Here is an 18873-nt window from a genome sequence, read left to right on the forward strand (position 1 = left end):
AGGGAGCGGGCGCTCCGTATTGTGAGATTAGGTACAAGAATTGTGATGTGAATTCTCTCCGGTGCAGGGTGATAACGGGAGTGGCATTAAGTGTTGAGGAGGAGCAGTTGAAATTGAAGATTCACAGTGTTTGTAACACCTGCTGTTTGGTGAGACGTCGATCCGGTGGGGAAATGGAGAAGACATTATCTGTCATGCTGAGTCGTCACCAGATAAGGTCAAGATAGTCAGTTATACCCTGAAAGCTTATGTTCCGAAAAAATATTGCAGCAGTATGTAGAAGGGAGATGCCTAGATGTGAGAAGTGTGCAGGAGGGCATGAGATTACGGAATGTGTGGTATCGGTGGAGAAAGTTGTGTGTGTTCGTTTTGGGGGTGATCATGGGGCTGGAGATTGGAGGTGTCCGGTGAGAGAGGCAGATTGAGGTTGTTAGAGTAGTACAGAATTCCTGTGAGTAGGCAGAGGATGAAGAGAGACTGATGGGAAGTATACATTATGTGCTTCAGTAAAGTGGGTTTTTTAACATTCATAGACATGGTTGTGAATTGTACTGCAGAAATGGATGGCTCGAACGTCACAGAAAATAGAGGTTGTGGTGGCAGCGGCCGATAATGATTTTTTATTAAACCTTTATTTTAACGAGGCAAGTCAGTTTAGAACAAATTATTTTTTACAATGATGGCCTACCAAAAGGCAAAAAGGCCTCCTGCGGGGATGGGGGCTGGGATTTAAAATAAATAAAATATAGGACAAACAGGAATTAATTGGGATTGGAAGGATTTACTGCAGAACAGTTGTAAGGGGTGGTAGTGATATGCCCTCTCACACCATTGGTCTGGAGTAGGACTAGTCATAGTTAAATATTGGAATTAGGTGGTGTGTTTTTTTTTTAGAGAGGGCAATTTTAATTATTAGTTATTATTGTATCAAATAATATAATGTAGGTAGGCTCTGAATTGCCTCACACACCAGTACAGTACGCACCTAAAAGTTGGATGCGATCCGCCAATCAAATCTCAAAGACGAAGATATCAAGTATTTTTTTCTTCCTGGGCCACAACATATCTGACCCACAGTTTTTGCCTGCCCTCTACCGGACAAAAAAGTAATAACACCGGTAGTTGCCTTTGATGAGCGGATGCTGCGTCGTCACGGTTTTGGTCAGCGCGGCAAGTCTAGTAAGAACTTTCGCTGCTAAAAAAATAAGGTAATTTTTTTCGACATGCTTTATTGTCTCAAGATGCCTCCGTACATTATTCTCATTGCAATTGTTGGTCTTTCTGTTCACAAATTTTAAATAGTGAAAAGTAATTCGCTGTTGGTCTCTAAGCTAACGTTAGCTTTCGAAGTTTGCTAGCTAGCTAGCTACCAGTAACGTTAGCTTTCTGGTCATTGCTGTTGATAGTCACACATGCCCGTGTTGTCCAAATCGATACTGTGCTTTTGCAATGTTTCCAAATTAATAGCTAACTTCTAGGTTACAATATACAGTGTACAAAACATTTAAGAACACCTCCCTAGTATTGAGTTTGCCCTCACAGAAAAGCCTCAGTTTGTTGGGGCGTGGACTCTACAAGATGTCGAAAGCGTTCCACAGGGATGCTGGCCCAGGTTGACTCCAATGCTTCCCACGGTTGTGTCTGGATGTCGTTTGGGTGGTAAGACCATTCTTAATACACACTGAAAACTGTTGAGCGTGAGAAACCCAGCAGCGTTGCATTTCTTGACACAAGCCGGAGTGCATGGCACAGCTACTACCATAATCCATTCTAAGGTACTAATAAGTAAGATGTGTTGTCTTGCCCGTTCAACGTCTGAATGAAACACATACGCAATCCATGTCTCAATTGTATGAAGTTTTAACTTTTTGGCCAACCCGACCAAATTCACATAGGAAGGTGAGTTCTAGATGTGTTTTTTTTTTAAATTGAAGGTAAGTCTACGAAAGGGTAGGTGTGTTCTGTTCGCTATTTGCGTTCTTTTTTCTGACTTTTTTTGTTTTTACACCAACCTTAAACAGCAGAAAATACTATATTTTAGTTTATGCAAAATATATTTCACAGCTGTTTGGATTTTACAATGATAATCTACACTATGCAAAACAAATTGTATTTGTCACATGCGCTGAATACAACCTTACAGTGAAATGCTTACTTACAAGACATTAACCAACAATGCAGTTAACACTTATTTTTCTAAAGTGAAAAATAGTGCCTTTGGAAAGTATGCAGACCCCTTGACTTTTTCCACATTGTTAGGTTACAGCCTTATTTTAAAATGGGTTAAATTGATGAAAAAAAAACAATATACACACAAATACCCTGTAATGACAAAGCAAAAACAGGTTTTTACAAATTTATTTAAATTATTAAGGCCCTTTACTCAGTAATTTGTCAAAACACCTTTGGCAGTGATTACAGCCTTGAGTGTTATTGGGTAGGACACTACAAGCTTGGCACACTTGTATTTGGGGAGTTTCTTGCATTCTTCTCTGCAGATCCTCTTAAGCTCTGTCAGGTTGGATGGGGAACGTGGCTGCACAGCTATTTTCAGTTCTCTCCAAAGAGATGCTCGATCAGGTTCAAGTCCGGGCTCTGACTGGGTCACTCAAGGACATTCAGAGACTTGTCCTGAAGCCACTCCTGTTGTGTCTTGGGTGTGTGCTTAGTGTCGTTGTCCTGTTGGAAGGTGAACCTTTGCTCCAGTTTGAGGTCCTGAGCAGGTTTTCATCAAGGATCTCTCTGTACTTTGCTCTGTTCATCTTTGCCTCGATACTGACTAGTCTTCTAGTCACTGCCGTGAAAAACATCCCCACAGCATGATGCTGCCACCACCATGTGTCACCATAGGGATGGTGCTTGGTTTCCTCCATGCATGACGGTTGGCATTCAGGCCAAAGATGATCACGTTTCTCATGGTCTGAGTGTCTTTAGGTGCCTTTTGGCAAACTCCCAAGTGGGCTGTCATGTCCCTTTTACTGAGTGTCTTCCTTTGGGTCACTCTACTATAAAGGCTTGATTGGTGGAGCGCTGTAGAGATTGTTGTCCTTCTGGAAGGTTCTCATCTCCACAGAGGAACTCTGGAGCTCTGTCAGTGACCATCGGGTTCTTGGTCACCTCTCTGACCAAGGCCCTTCTCCCCCGATTGCTCAGTTTGGCTGGGCGGCCAGCTCTGGGAAGTGTCTTGGGGGTTCCAAACTTCTTCCATTTAAGAATGGAGGCCACTGTGTTCTTGGGGACCTTCAATGCTGCAGACATTTTTTGGTACCTTTCCCCAGATCTGTGCCTCAACATTACATTTACATTTAAGTCATTTAGCAGACGCTCTTATCCAGAGCGACTTACAAATTGGTGCATTCACCTTATGACATCCAGTGGAACAACCACTTTACAATAGTGCATCTAAATATTTTAAGGGGGGGGGGGTGAGAAGGATTACTTTATCCTATCCTAGGTATTCCTTAAAGAGGTGGGGTTTCAGGTGTCTCCGGAAGGTGGTGATTGACTCCGCTGTCAACATAATCCTGTCTCGAGCACTACGGACAAGTACTTCAACCTCATTGCTTGGTTTTTGCTCTGACATGCACTGTAAACTGTGGGACCTTATATAGACGTGTGCCTTCCCAAATCATGTCCAATCTTTTGGCTTTACCATAATTGGACCCCAATGAAAGGGTACAAACATTTTCAAGGATGATCAATGGAAACAACATGCACCTGAGCTCAATTTTGTCTCATAGCAAAGGGTCTGAATACTTCTGTAAATAAGGTATTTCTGTTTTTTTTAAATACATTTTCGACAATGTTTGAACCTGTTTTTACTTTGTCATTATGGGGTATTGTGTGTAGATTCCTGAGCTTCTTCTTCTTTTACATTTAAATTTCATAAATTTTTTATACGTTATTCTTTGGTCCATTTTAAAGGAAGGCTGTAACAAAACAAAGTGGAAGAGGGCAAGGGGTCTGAATACTTTCTGAAGGCACTGTACATGCTTGTTTTGTCACATTGAAATTAGACACTAGAATTTTAGGAAATGGCGGAGCGACTTCTGCATGGTGCAGCTTTCACCTGTCTCCTCTCCATCTACACTGATTGAAGTGGACATCAATAAGGGTTTAGCTTTCTCCTGGTCAGTCTGTCATGGAAAGGGCAGGTGTTCTTGATGTTTTGTACACTGGGTGGAGCTAAACACAATACACAGCAGGATAGGTTAGATAGCGAACGTTCAACAAAGATTTGACCCAAACTGTCAGTGGGGTCACACGAGACTAGGGGGTGTTTTCACGAGCCAATTACATGCATGTTTGCCCATTCAGTAATTAAATTACTTTTGCTATTAGAAGTTGGCATCTGCTGAGAATGCTCATTTAAGCTCTTGTTCCCCAGCTGAACCCAATAAAGGTGCAAAAATGTCCAGAATTGAGAAGATGAGCATCCTCGGTGTGAGGAGCTTTGGAGTGGAAGACAAAGACAAACAAGTCATATCATTCTTTAATCCCTTGACTGTGTTAGTGGGACCCAATGGTGCTGGTAAAACGGTAGGTTGCATGAGATTTATACGACTTGTATGCTGCCCTGCAAAAAAAAAAGTTAGTATCACATAACATTACATTCATTGACATTACCATAGAAAGGGATCATTAGCCGATAAATGCAAAACCTTATCACACTTCTTGATGGGATAGTGGGTGTGAGATGCACAGTATTGCATGATTTTGACCTAGCCTGCTTCCATTGGTTGGTGTGCATTACAGACAGTTAGCTATGCTGGTAGATTCAAGGACTTATTTTAATCCCTTTTTTTTCCTCCTCTGGCCACAGACTATCATTGAGTGTCTGAAGTATGTAACAGCTGGTGAATTTCCCCCAGGAAGCAAAGGGAATACATTTGTTCATGATCCAAAGGTGAGGACCTCTTGTCTGTCTTGGTTGGCTTTGCAAGTGAGTTTGTTTATACATCAATGCAAAGCAGAGAAATATGAATGCTTGTCAACATTATTCATAACAAAGGCCTGGAGGTTTTTTTCTCGTCAGCGAAAACCCAGGACTCGTATTTATAGCATCCTCCGTGGCATACACCGTTCTTAGGCCCTGGTTGTCATGCATAAGAGGTACCTAATATTGCCTTTGGTGTGTTAGGATGCTCATGAGACTGACGTGCGAGCTCAGATCCGACTGCAGTTCACCGATCTAAATGGAGACAAGGTGGCAGTTCAAAGGTCCATGCTGGCAACACAGAAGGGCAAGAAGACTGAGTTCAGAAGTCTGGAGGGGGTCATCACCAGGATCAAGTGAGTTTAAGTGTTACTCTACCTTAACCACATAATATGTTCAAGAGACGTGGTAGGCACTATATTGTACACAGGACCGGCCCACCCATTTGGCAGGTGCCTAGGGTCGAATGTTGACGAGGGGGACATTTTCCGAGCGAAGCTGATCGACACCAACAACACATCACATAATTCTCTCCGAAAACATATACACATTATACGGACTAGGGATATACATTTTGGTCAATTTTTCCGCCGACTAATTGAGCCTCATTAACCCGTCATCAAACGGTAAAAAAATACATCCTTACAGTAAAATGATGTGACCCAACAGAACATACTATCAGAGATCTGTATATAATGACGAGATGCTTATATTTCCGCCCTAGCAATGTAAGTCGTCCCAAGGCGGGAAGGCAGGCGGGAAGGCAGGCGACAAGCTTAGGCCCAAAATAAGCCCATAGAAACGCATTGGGCTTATTTCGGACTCTTGCTTCCCTGCCGCCTCTGATACTATGCATGCATACAAGGACCGGACATTTTTTGTTAAGAGCTTAATGGAAACAATAGCAAGCCTATCGTCTTAGTCAAAAGGATATAGCCTATTATTGAACATGCAACTACTGTAATGAAGCAACTAATAAAATGCAATTAGTGGAAAACACAGTTCTAAACAGCGTACCTAATATAAGCAGTTCCATATGTGACAGAGATGAACATCTGTTAGAAACTTAGTGGGGTAATCCAATAGCAACAACAATGATAGATTTCTAATATGACTAGGATTGTGCTTTTGGCTTCTGGACAACGGAATAGAAAACCAATAGAATAGGAGAGAATTGCTGGTTAATGGCATGAGGAAGTCTATAACATAATTTGAAACCTGAACGTTTTACTGAGGAGCGTCTTGCATTGCCAAATCTATCCATGGAAACGAGGAAATTATAATATATATATGGCATATATATTATAATTTCCTCGTTTCTATGGATAGATTTGGCAATGCAAGACGCTCCTCAGTAAAACGTTCAGGTTTCAAACAATTTTACTGCCTCAAGCTCCCATTGCAAAGTGCTGATTGTCAGCGGTAGACAGGCTATTGCCTATGCACCCGATTGGGTGGCACACTTTAATTACGAGTTGAGTTATAGAAATAGCTCCTTTTTAATCGTGGCCAGCAAAGTTTTTAACACGTAATTGCATTTAGAATTATTTGTTGCGCAATAACTGGGCTTACAAAATCAGGTTTCATTCCAGTACATGCTTTTTGAGGAGCTACTTTCACACTGTCTGACAGGTGATAGGATATTCCGCTCCTCAAACTAGACTCTGTATACTGTGTGATAAATAAGATGCATGACAACAAATGCACACGCCTCAAATAAATGGCACACAATTATGCCAATTAATCTATAGCCCGATATGCATGACCGGTCAAATTTACATTTACAAAAAAATAAAAAAAATTAGGAATTTAGTAGATGCTCTTATCCAGAGCGACTTAGAGGAGAAATTAGGGTTAAGTGCCTTTCTCAAGGGCACATCAACATATATTTCACCTAGTCTGCTTAGGTATTAGAATCGGCAACCCTTAGATTATTGGCCCAACACTCTTAACCGCTAGGGTACCTGCCACACCTAAACTATGCTTGTTCTCTATTTTACATTTACATTTTTGTCATTTAGCAGACACTCTTATCCAAAACGACTTACACTAGTGAGTTCATACATTTTCTTACTTTTTTCGTACTGGTTGCCCATAGGAATCGAGCCCACAACCCTGACATTGCAAGAGCCATGCTTTACCAACTGAGCCACTCTATATTTAAAGTCATGTAGCCTACAGGCTACTCTTTATTATGTTTTTTTTTCTGTAGCCTATAGACTGGAGACCGTATTTATGACAATGTTATGAGACAGACATTTATTTTTGTATTTTCTTTACATCACGCATATTAGGGATGTAACGATTCACCGCTACGCAACAGTCCCGGTTCAGATGTGTAAGATAGGAGTGCATTGGTCCGCAGGACCCACAAACCAATCCAAATGAGGCAATCCAAATGCAACATGCATTGGTCAGAAAATCTATTCAAATGTTACGAATCGCCCATTCACCTATTTTTAGCGGTGCTCAAATTATTTATTCCTTCCGAAAATACAGCTGTCCTCTCCATCAGTGTTGAACTTATCACATAATTATGTTGACAGTCATTGATCTATTTTTCATGCTGAAAAATCCCAGGCAATATTAGTAGCCTAGTCAAACAGCTGCGAACAGCTCGCTTCGATTGGTGACCATCGAGAGCGTCACCTTCGGCATTCAAATGTTTATAAAATGGCTTACGCAAAGTTAGGCTTTATTCGTTGAGCGTGACAACCAATATACAGTTGATGTCGGAAGTTTAGATACATGGCCTTCGACTTTTGTCTCTTCCGAGCCCATACGGGAGTTGTAGCAATGAGACGAGATAGTAACTACTAACAATTGGATACCACGAAAAGGGGGTAAAATGTAAGTTTTTTTTTAAGTGCCCAATAATTATTTCCATGATTCCAACAATTTCCCCCAAGTGTTTTGATAAATTTCGCAAGTCAAATCACAATATTTAGGTTTTTGTTGCTCATATCATGCAGCCCTACATGTTGATGTCAGGACTCTGTCCAGTCAAGTTCTTCCACACCGATCTCGAAAACCATTTCTGTATGAACCTCACTTTGTGCACGGGGGCATTGTCATGCTGAAACAGGAAAGGGCCTTTCCCAATCTGTTGCCACAGAGTAGGAAGCACAGAATCCTCTAGAATGTCGTTGTATGCTGTAGTGTTAAGATTTCCGTTCACTGGAACTAAGGGGCCTAGCTCGAACCATGAAAAACAGCCCCAGACCATTATTCCTCCTCCACCAAACTTTACAGTTGGCACTATGCATTCGGGCAAGTAGTGTTCTCCTGGCTTCCGCCAAATCAAGATTTGTCCTTCGGACTGCCAGATGGTGAATTGTTCATCACTCCAGAGAGCGTGTTTCCACTTCTCCAGAGTCCAATGGTGGCGAGCTTTACACCACTCCAGCCAACACTTAGCATTGTGCATGGTGATCTGCATGCTTGTTTGCAGCTGCTCGGCCATGGAAACCAATTTCATGAAGTTTCTGACAACAGTTCTTGTGCTGACTTTTCTTCCCGAGGCAGTTTGGAACTCGGTAGTGAGTGTTGCAACCGAGGACAGACAATTTTTACACTACATGCTTCAGCATTTGGCAGTCCTGTTCTGTGAGCTTGTGTGGCCTACCACTTTGCGGCTGAGCTGTTTCCATTTCATAATAACAGCACTTAGAGTTGACCAGGGAAGCTCTAGCAGTGCAGAAATTTGACGAACTGACTTTTTGGAAAGTTGGCATCCTATGACTGTGCCTCTTGGAACGTCAGATCTTCAGTAAGGCCATGTTACTGACAAGATTTGTCTATGGAGATTGCATGGCTGTGTACACAATTCTATTCACCTGTCAGCAACAGATGTGGGTGAAATGGCCAAATCCGTTCATTTGGCAATGTAGTGTATCTAAAATGTAATCTGACGCTCAACAAAGTTATAGATGGATGATGATGTAATGATGGACAGTTTTTTTTTTCTCTCTGCGCTTATTTGAGCTGTTCTTGCCATAATATGGACTTGGTATTTTACCAAATAGGGCTATATTCTGTATACCACCCCTATCTTGTCACAACACAACTGATTGGCTCAAATACATTAAGAAGGAAATAAATTATTAACATTAACATTAACAAGGCACACCTGTCATCTGAAATGCATTCCAGGTGACTACCTCATGAAGCTGGTTGAGAGAATACCAAGAGTGTGCCAAAGCTGTAATCAAGGCAAAGGGTGGCTACTTTGAAGAATCTCAAATATAAATATATTTGAGATTACTACAGTCGTGGCCAAAAGTTGAGAATGACATAAATATTCATTTTCAGTCTGCTGCCTCAGTTTGTACGATGGCAATTTGCATATACTCCAGAATGTTTTGAAGCGTGATCAGATGAATTGCAATTAATTGCAATTTGCCATGCAAATGAACTGAATCCCCCAAAAAACATTTCCACTGCATTTCAGGCCTGCCACAAAAGGACCAGCTGACATCATGTCAGTGATTCTCTCGTTAACACGGGTGTGTGTTGACAAGACTGGAGATCACTCTGTCATACTGAGTTCGAATAACAGACTGGAAGCTTCAAAAGGAGAGTGGTGCTTGGAATCATTGGTCTTCTGTCAACCACGGTTACCTGCAAGGAAACACGTGCCATCATCATTGCTTTGCACAAAAAGGGCTTCACAGGCAAGGATATTGCTGCCAGTAAGATTGCACCTAAATCAACCATTTATCGGATCATCAAGAACTTCAAGGAGAGTGGTTCAATTGTTGTGAACAAGGCTTCAGGGCGCCCAAGAAAGTCCAGCAAGCTCCAGAACTGTCTCCTAAAGTTGATTCTGCTGCGATCGGGGCACCACCAGTACAGAGCTTGCTCAGGAATGGCAGGAGGCAGGTGTGAGGCACGCACAGTGAGGCAAAGACTTTTGGAGGATGGCCTGGTGTCAAGAAGGGCAGCAATGAAGCCACATCTCTCCAGGAAAAACATCAGGGACAGACTGATATTCTGCAAAAGGATTGGACTGCTGAGGACTGGGGTAAAGTTATTTTCTCTGATGAATCCCCTTTTCGATTGTTTGGGGCATCCAGAAAAAAGTGTGTCCGGAGAAGACAAGGTGAGTGCTACCATCAGTCCTGCGTCATGCCAACAGTAAAGCATCCTGAGACCATTCATGTGTGGGGTTTCTTCTCAGCCAAGGGAGTGGGCTCACTCACAATTTTCCTAAGAACACAGCCATGAATAAAGAATGGTACCAACATATCCTCCGAGAGCAACTTCTCCCAACCATCCAGGAACAGTTTGGTGACGACTGCCTTTTCCAGCATGGTGGAGCACCTTGCCATAAGGCAAAAGTGAAAACTAAGTGGCTTGGCAAACAAAACATCGATATTTTGGGTCCATGGCCAGGAAACTCCCCAGATCTTATTGAACTTGTGGTCAATCTTCAAGAGGCTGGAGGATAAACAAAAACTCACAAACTCCAAGCATTGATTATGCAAGAAAGGGCTGCCATCAGTCAGGTTGTGGCCCAGAAGTTAATTGACAGCATGCCAGGGTGGATTGCAGAGGTCTTGAAAAAGAAGGGTGAACACTGCAAAGAGTTAATATTTGCATCAACTTCATGTAATTGTCAAAAGTATTTGACACTTATGAAATGCTTGTAATTATACTTCAGTATTCCATAGTAACATCTGACAAAAATATCTAAAGATACTGAAGCAGCAAACTTTGGAAATTAATATTTGTCCTCAACTTTTGGCCACAACTGTACATGATTCCAGATGTGTTATTTCATAGTTTTGATGTCTTGACTATTATTCTACAATGTGAAAAATAAAGAAACCCTTGAATGAGTATGTGTGTCAACTTTTGACTGGTACTGGTATAGTGATGCACCAATATGACATTTTTGGTCAATTCCGATATAAATAAATAAAATAAAACCAATACCGATATTTATAATGTTAGTTGCCTTTTTAAGCATTCTGGAACAGTTAAATAGTTAAAACACACACATGGACGCAGCGGTCTAAGGCACTGCGTCTGTGCAAGAGGCGTCACTACAGTCACTGGTTCGAATCCAGGCTGTATCACATCCGGCCGGGATTGGGAATCCCATAGTGCGGCGCACAATTGGCCCAGTGTTGTCCGGGCCGTCATTGTAAGCATGAATTTGTTCTTAACTGACTTGCCTAGTTAAATAAAGGTTACACACACCCTGGCCAAAAAGTAATTTTGTTGGCATTGATGTATGTCCCCATTAACAGAAACCTAATCAAAACCTATTTATTTCACTTACTTGCTGTGCTGTTACGTTGTTCATTTGTTCAGTCGTTTCATTCTCAACCAGGATTTCTATGGAATGGCGTTTGGGTCGTGGCGTGTGAGAAAATATGCATGACACTTGTGTTCAGTAGCTAGCTATAACTATCGCTAGGTATCATCTAAAATAACCCTAATTTAGAAGACAGTTTTGTGATTAATGGTGGTCGGACCATCTATGTAACGCTAGCAACATTAAGGACTAGCCACAATAGTGGAATTTGTGGTTAGCCTTCAAAATAGAGGTATGGCATAATTGTACTATTTGTATTAATTTGAATTACTGTAAATTACACACTTTTATTTTGAAGGCAAACTGCAAATTCCACTATTGTGCCTAATCCTTATTGTGGCTAGCTTCACAACTCAACCTTGTGCGGTCGAGCCTCACTAGCCAGATGAAACTAGCTAGCTGCTTATAAAGTTAGCTTTGGGCAACAGGGTTAAGTTGCTGACTAGCTATTTATTTTCATGAACAGAAGTTCAATTTAAATAGGCGAACAACAAGTGGCTAACTAGCTAATACTTCATCACAAGGATTCCTGAATCATTGCTAAGAATAATGAAAATGACTGCAGTTTCTACTGGTCATTGTTTTCAGGCTGTTTGTATTGGTGCTAGCTAGGTTGAACAAATTGTGCTTTATTGCCAACGCTCTATTGTAAACGCATCGTTCGTGGCCGGTGTTTGCTTGTTTGCAGACTTTTCTGTACAGCTTTCTTTTTTGACATGCAAAGACCCACATGGCATTCCCTAGTATGTATGTCGTGGCGCTAATAGCAGTGACGCTATTACTGTGAAAAAATGGCGCACTTGGTAGTGTGTACTGGGGCTCGACCAGTCAGCGAAAGCCAACATCACCTACGATAGAGAACAGTTGATTGTCAAAGGCAATGAATTCCATTGTCTTGGCTTTAATGGATATCGCCTTTGAGTTGTCTCGCTGAAATTATTACTCTTTCAAATGACTGCTCGATCCACACAGACATTGAGCTAAGTTTAGGAATGCTGTGTTGCAGATATAGCGCAACATTTTACATGGCGTCATTACATCATGTACCTACGTTATATAGGTATGCACGTCAGCTTTGAAATCGGTTTTGCACATCGGGGCGTCATACTAGACATTGGCATTTTTATCTAATATCGTCCGATTCCGATATGTTCACCGATATATCGTGCATCCATAGTACTCTATATACACTACCGTTCAAAAGTTTGGGGTCACTTAGAAATGTCCTTTAAAAAAATAAAAAGCACACTGATATACTTGTCTTTTGCTCAGTTGTGGGCCTCCCACTCTTTCTATTCTGGTTAGACCGTTTGCGCTGTTCTGTGAAGGGAGTAGTCCAGTGTTTTATGAGATCTTCAGTTTCTTGTCAATTTCTCGCATTGAATAGCCTTTATTTCTCAGAACAACAATAGACTGGTGGAGTTTCAGAAGAAAGTTCTGTTTCTGGACATTTTGAGCCTATAATCAAACTCACAAATACTGATGCTCCAGATACTCAACTAGTCTAAAGAAAGCTGCTTTAAATCGCCACAACGGTTTTCATCTAAGCTAACATAATTGCAAAAGGGTTTTCTAATGACCAATTAGCCTTTTAAAATTATAAACTTGGATTAGCTAACTTGGTTGCTGATAATGGGCCTCTGTACGCGTATGTAGATATCCCATTAAAATCAGCCATTTCCAGCTACAAAAGTAATTTACAACAAAAGTCATTTTACAACATTAACAATGTCTAAACTCCAATGTCTAAACTGTATATCTGATCATTTTGTTATTTTAATGGACAAAAAATGTGCCTTTTTCTTTTAAAAACAAAGGACATTTCTAAGTTACCCCAAACCTTTGAATGCGTGTGTGTTTTTGAATGCACTGGACCTTTTTTAAACGTTGATGCTTTCCCAGGCATGGAGAGAAGGTGAGCCTGAGCTCCAAATGTGCAGAGCTGGACAGAGAGATGATCTCAGCCCTGGGTGTGTCTAAAGCTGTCCTCGACCATGTCATCTTTTGTCACCAAGAGGAGTCCAACTGGCCCCTGGGAGAAGGGAAGCCCCTCAAGAACAAATTTGATGCCATCTTCTCAGCCACAAGGTACGCATGTTGTTAGCTACTGCTACTCTCTGTTCATCATATATGCATAGTCACTTTAACCATCTCTACGTGTACATAATACTTCAATCAACCTGACAATCCGGCGTCTGTATGTAGCCTCACTACATTTATTGCCTCGCTACTGTATATAGCCTGTCTTTTTACTATTGTTTTTTTTCTTCTTCACTTCCCTATCTACACTTGTTGTATTCGGCGCACATGACAAATAAACTTTGATTTGATTTCACCAGGGAATTTAATTTGACATTCTTATTCAATTCTTGAATTGGAATTAGACAGTTGAATTGATTTGTAAAAATGTGAATATTTGGAAATTAATGGAATTGGGATTCAATATTATCAAAAATTTACTCCACGGTTTGTTTCCACTTGTACATCTATATTTCCAGTATAGCAAAGCTGTTTCAAGCGTGACATGATCAGCCTGAAAGCCTAAGGGAATTAAATTGGAATTAGTGGAATTGTTGGGGATCATATTGAATTGGAAATGGCTTTATGGAATTGAGAGGAATTTGAATTCAATGGAATTTATAGCGAGAGGTCATTTAATTAGATTAGAATTTGTGGAATTAACTCTAACCCTGATGGAAATAAAGGATTTAGCTGTGAACCAACCATTTTCCCTCCCTCCCCTTGTCAGGTACATCAAGGTGCTGGAGACGCTGAGGCAGCTGAGGCTCAAGCAGTCTAACGAGGTGAGAGAGTGCCAGGTGGAGCTGAAGTTCCTGAAGCTGAACAAGGAGAAAGCCCTCGAGATCAGGGAGCTGCTTGCCAGCAAGGAGACCCAGCTGGCCTCCTCCAAAGATGCCGTACAGAAGATAGCGGGCCAGATCGAACCCCTGGAGGTGTGAACTCAGTCCATAGATAATTAGTTCTAGACAAGATGAATGGTTTACATCTGCTTATGTTAGTGTTTTATAGAGCGTTATTTAGAAGCCAATTTAGATGCTAAACAAATTGTTTTTGTCCTGTCTAAAAGTAGCCTACTTTGAGTAACTACATTTTAAATATAGGCATGCAATGGATAAAGTCTAGATTAATACTGCTTTTTAAGTATTTCTACCTGTTTTATTTCAGAACCGACTGGTTGACATTGATGAGAATCTGGGAAAAGTGATGAAACTCGACAATGACATCAAGGCTTTAGACAGCAGGAAGAAGCAGATGGAGGAAGACAACCAGGAACTGGAGGAGAAAATGGAGCAGGTGTGACAGACTCATTTCATCAGAACACTATTCCATTCTCATCAATGGGGAACACCTTTATAAGTGTGTTTGTGAGCCCAACACCTGCTAACAAAGAACCAATTGTCCATTTTGAGAAGAGCTTAATTAGCGTATAGGAAAAGCACGATAATCTCAGTGCTATTAGATAACGAATTGGACTCTGCAGCTTTAAATTTACAGATGACAAGTCAGTACAGTACAGATCTTTATTCAGACAATATCTTGTAACATTTTGGAACTCTCTCCCTTTCATGCATCTTTCCTTCATCCTTAAGGGTTGTGTCTGTCATGTCCAAGACCTGTTCCAATCCGTCTGTGTTGCCTGTGTAACTGAAGCCCTGTTGTGTGGCTGTGTGGCCGAACTCAGGTGTTCCAGGGCTCAGATGAGCAGCTGCAGGAGATGTACCAAAATCACCAGAGGACAGTGAAGGAGAAGGAGAAGAGGTTTACAGAGTGCCAGAGGGAGATGGAACGAGCCGTGAGAGAGTGCCAGAGACTCAACCGCCTCCAGTCCGACCTTCTAGTTGAACAAGGTGTGCCATTGGAGTGACTACACTATATAACCATGAAGAGTTCTATGTTGGGTGCATATAAGTCATGTTATATTTCAGTTTGTCAGTGTTTATTTGCTTTATCGATGCGCTAGACCAGGGGTCTCCAACCTTTTCTAGTATGTGAGCTACTTTTTTTAAAATGTAAAAATACTTATTGCGAGCTTTCAAATCGGCACATTCTTCTTTTCTTTGCCCTGCAGCTCTTTCCCGGGCATTGGTGTATTTTTTTTGTGTTGTATTCTCAATATTACAGTTATTCATAGAGAAACAACAAAAGCGGAAGGTGGAAGAGTCCATTTCATTGCTTAAAGAGAAATTCCACCTTAAAATGCATCATACAAGCTGTATTTTGAAAGTTCTACATCTTGAGGACATGCAAAACATTTTTAATATGACACGGTTTTTGGGGAAAGTCTGTACCACCCCCAAGATGGAAAGGAAGACCCAGAGTTACCTCTGCTGCAGAGGATAAGTTTGTGAGAGTTAACTTCACCTCAGATTGCAGCCCAAATAAATGCTTCAGAGTTCAAGAAACCGATACATCTCAACATCAACTGTTCAGAGGAGACTGTGTGAATCAGGCTTTCATGGTCGAATTGCTGCAAAGAAACCACTACTAAAGGACACCAATAAGAAGAGACTTGCTTGGGCCAAGAAACCGGAGTAATGGACATTAGACCAGTGGAAATCTATCCTTTGGTCTGGGGTCCAAATTGGAGATTTTTGGTTCCAAGCGCCGTGTCTTTGTGAGATGCAGTGTAGGTGAACAGATGATATCTGCATGTGTAGTTTCCACTGTGAACCATGGAGGATGGAGTGTTATGGTGTGGGGATGGTGACACTAGCAATGATTTATTTAGAATTCAAAGCACACTTAATCAGCATGGCTACCGCAGCATTCTGCAGCGACGCGGCACCCCATCTGGTTTGTGCTTAGTGGGACTATCATTTATTATTCAACAGGACAGTGACCCAAAACACACCTCCAGGCTGGCTAAGGGCTATTTGACCAAGGAGAGTGATGGAGTGCTGCATCAGATGACCTGACCTCCACGATCACCCGACCTCAACCCATTTGAGATGGTTTAGGATGAGTTGGACCGCAGAGTGAAGGAAAAGCAGCCTGCATATGTGGGAACTGTTGAAAAGCATTCCTCATGAAGATAACACTTTTGGTTACTACGTGTGTGTATAGTTTGTGTGTGAGGCACGAGCACCAAACAGGCAGACAGATGGGCAATATTGCTGGAAATTAATTGGGAGATATTGATACATGGTGGCTAACCAGGGGTAGAATGATGTCAATGTGGCTTTGATTGGATAGTACATTTTACATTACATTTAGTAATATAGCAGACGCTCTTATCCAGAGCACCTTACAGTAGTGAGAGCACACATTTTCATACTGGTCCCCATTGGGAGTCGAACCCACAACCCTGGTGTTGCAAGCGCCATGCTCTACCAAGTGAGCCACACGGGACTACACTTGCCAGAAGGTTTATCACAGTTTGCATGCAACATGTGAAAAAAAATGCATGTACTTTCAGAATGAATTGGCAAGCAACTCATAGGTGGGCTATGATCTACCTGTTGGAGACCCCTGCACTAAACCAGGTTTTCCCAAACTCTGACCTGGGGCCTCTACTGGGTGCATGTTTTGGTTTTTGCCCTAGCACCACACAGCTGTTTTGAATAACCGACTCCTCAAAACCAAAAAGTGCGGGGGGGGCCAAGACCGAGTTTGGGAAAACCCTGCACGAGACGGATGTGTATTGGTTGGTCTACACACGCAACCAATAAACCTAATAGATCATGTTGAATATCATTAGTGGTGCTAATCTGATATTGATCATGTTGTGTTTCTCTCCTCCGTTAAGGTCGTCTCCAGCTGGAGGCTGATCGCCATGCCCAGAACATGAAGGCCCGCGACTCCCAGGTGAGAGCCCTGGCAGCCTATCTGGAGATGGAGGGCTACGACCGTTCCCCCTTCAATGACAGACAGCTGCAGAGCTTCAACCGCCAGGTCAAAGAAAGACTCGACCAGGAGACTGAGGCCGCCAACCAGGTCATGGTAAGAGAAAGTCCCGTCCACACGAAGTTTGGAAAGATGCAGCTTTGTACCATTGATCTAGTTTTAACGGTCAGGAAACTGAACCTAAAACTGACTCCTGGCCCTATTCATGTTGTATAACTTTGTTCTTCCAAGCCATTCATCTGTATTCCAAACTGTGTTCCAGAGGGATATACAAGAGAAGGAGGCCATGAAGCAGCAGAGCATCGATGAGATACGAGACAAAAAGACTGGTCTGGAGAGGACCATGGAGCTGAAGAAAGACCTGCAGGTTAAGAAGCAGCATGAGCTGAGGAACGTCAAGTCTGACCTACAGAGACTGGAGGGCTCCTCCTCCCGGCTGCACGAACTGGAGACAGAGCTCACCAAAGCGGTAGGCGCACAACACATTGTCTGCAATTTTTATCTGTGAATGTGTTGTTTATCCCTTAGATAAAGTTCCGGAGTGTTTACTAGATGTGGTATACGCCTGGGTTTAAATTAGTGTCCCCGTAGATTTTCTTAGACAACCGAATCAACATCCAGAGCTACAAACGACTACATGTTGAATAGTAGTCCTGCCTCGAAGTAGTAGTTGGGGAAACTGAAGTTCATGATATTCCTGTGTGTATCTGTGGTGTCTCTCTGCAGGAGCGTGAGCTGGAGAGCGCGGTGCAGAGCTCCAATGTGGATGGGCTGAAGGCCGAGGTGCTGGAGCTCCAGAAGGACAAAGCTGAGCTGGACCGCACACAGCGTCGGCTGGACCGTGAAATGGAGACCCTTAACACACACACCACCACACGCACACAGATGGACATGCTCAAGAAGGATAAGGTAGTGTCAGCTCAGAACAAGAATTAAAGATACCGGCATATGCTAAATGACATTATACAGCTTAAAAGATTGTCAATCTACACAATTGAGATATGAGAAATGTAGTGAGCCCTGTGCAGGTCTGCATTGTTGATTTTAAAAAAAATATATATATATATATATTCAGTATACTCACAACTACCTGAGTATACAAGATGTACGCTTCGTTGTTTAGTTTGTGGCCCAAACCTGACCCATGACGAGGAACAAGAAGTCACTCTCTCAACCTGGCCAGTGGTAACATGAGACTGTGGGCCTCTCTTCTTCCCTCAGACAGATAAAGAAGATCAGGTGAGGAAGATCAAGTCAAGGCACAGTGAGGATCTGGTGTCCCTGCTGGGTCACTTCCCTAAGAAGAGGGAGCTGGAGGACTGGATCCACGCCAAGTCCAAAGAGATCAACTCCACCAGGGAGAAACTAGCCAAGCTCAAGTGAGTGCTTCTGTCAAACATGGCCACATTTATACAGTATCTGCTCTGTCTTCGTGTTGTTACGGTAAGAAGTTGCTGAGGTCTATGTGATTCTGTGCTTGCAGTAAGGAGCTGGCGTCAGGGGAGCAGAATAAGAGCCACATCACAGCAGAGATCAGGAGGAAGGAGCAGCAGCTGGCCAGCTATGAGGAGAAGATGTTCAACGTGTGTGGCAGTCAGGACTTCCAGCAGGACCTGGGCAAGCTGCAGGATGACCTGGAGAAGACTTCCAAGCAGAGAGGTAACTAACAGGCCCACGAGTTGGATATGAGGCTTAATTTATACCGGTTTAATTTATACCGTTAATTGAAATGCATTACAGGTGGCTACCT

General features: G+C 42.2%; 1 protein-coding gene across 3 annotated transcripts in view; it reads left to right on the forward strand.

The window, feature by feature from the left end:
- The first annotated feature begins 1085 nt into the window (after positions 1–1085).
- rad50 (RAD50 homolog, double strand break repair protein) overlaps positions 1086–18873 on the forward strand; it is a 43818-nt gene continuing 26030 nt past the window's right edge. Inside the window, exons 1-14 of one of the 3 annotated variants that reach the window (XM_046304789.1) lie at positions 1122–1208; positions 1543–1659; positions 4388–4539; positions 4823–4906; positions 5141–5292; positions 13161–13346; positions 14008–14212; positions 14445–14573; positions 14962–15127; positions 17026–17219; positions 17386–17592; positions 17850–18032; positions 18345–18502; positions 18607–18782. In XM_046304789.1, the coding sequence (XP_046160745.1) occupies positions 1623–1659; positions 4388–4539; positions 4823–4906; positions 5141–5292; positions 13161–13346; positions 14008–14212; positions 14445–14573; positions 14962–15127; positions 17026–17219; positions 17386–17592; positions 17850–18032; positions 18345–18502; positions 18607–18782 (2029 nt within the window). In that variant the 5' untranslated portion in view covers positions 1122–1208; positions 1543–1622. Of the gene's footprint in view, positions 1209–1542; positions 1660–4387; positions 4540–4822; positions 4907–5140; positions 5293–11654; positions 12319–13160; positions 13347–14007; positions 14213–14444; positions 14574–14961; positions 15128–17025; positions 17220–17385; positions 17593–17849; positions 18033–18344; positions 18503–18606; positions 18783–18873 lie in introns of those variants that run through there. The other 2 variants (XM_046304790.1, XM_046304791.1) reach the window with 2 other exon arrangements.

Source organism: Oncorhynchus gorbuscha, linkage group LG16 (assembly GCF_021184085.1).
Source record: "Oncorhynchus gorbuscha isolate QuinsamMale2020 ecotype Even-year linkage group LG16, OgorEven_v1.0, whole genome shotgun sequence".
NCBI classification, from domain to species: domain Eukaryota; kingdom Metazoa; phylum Chordata; class Actinopteri; order Salmoniformes; family Salmonidae; genus Oncorhynchus; species Oncorhynchus gorbuscha.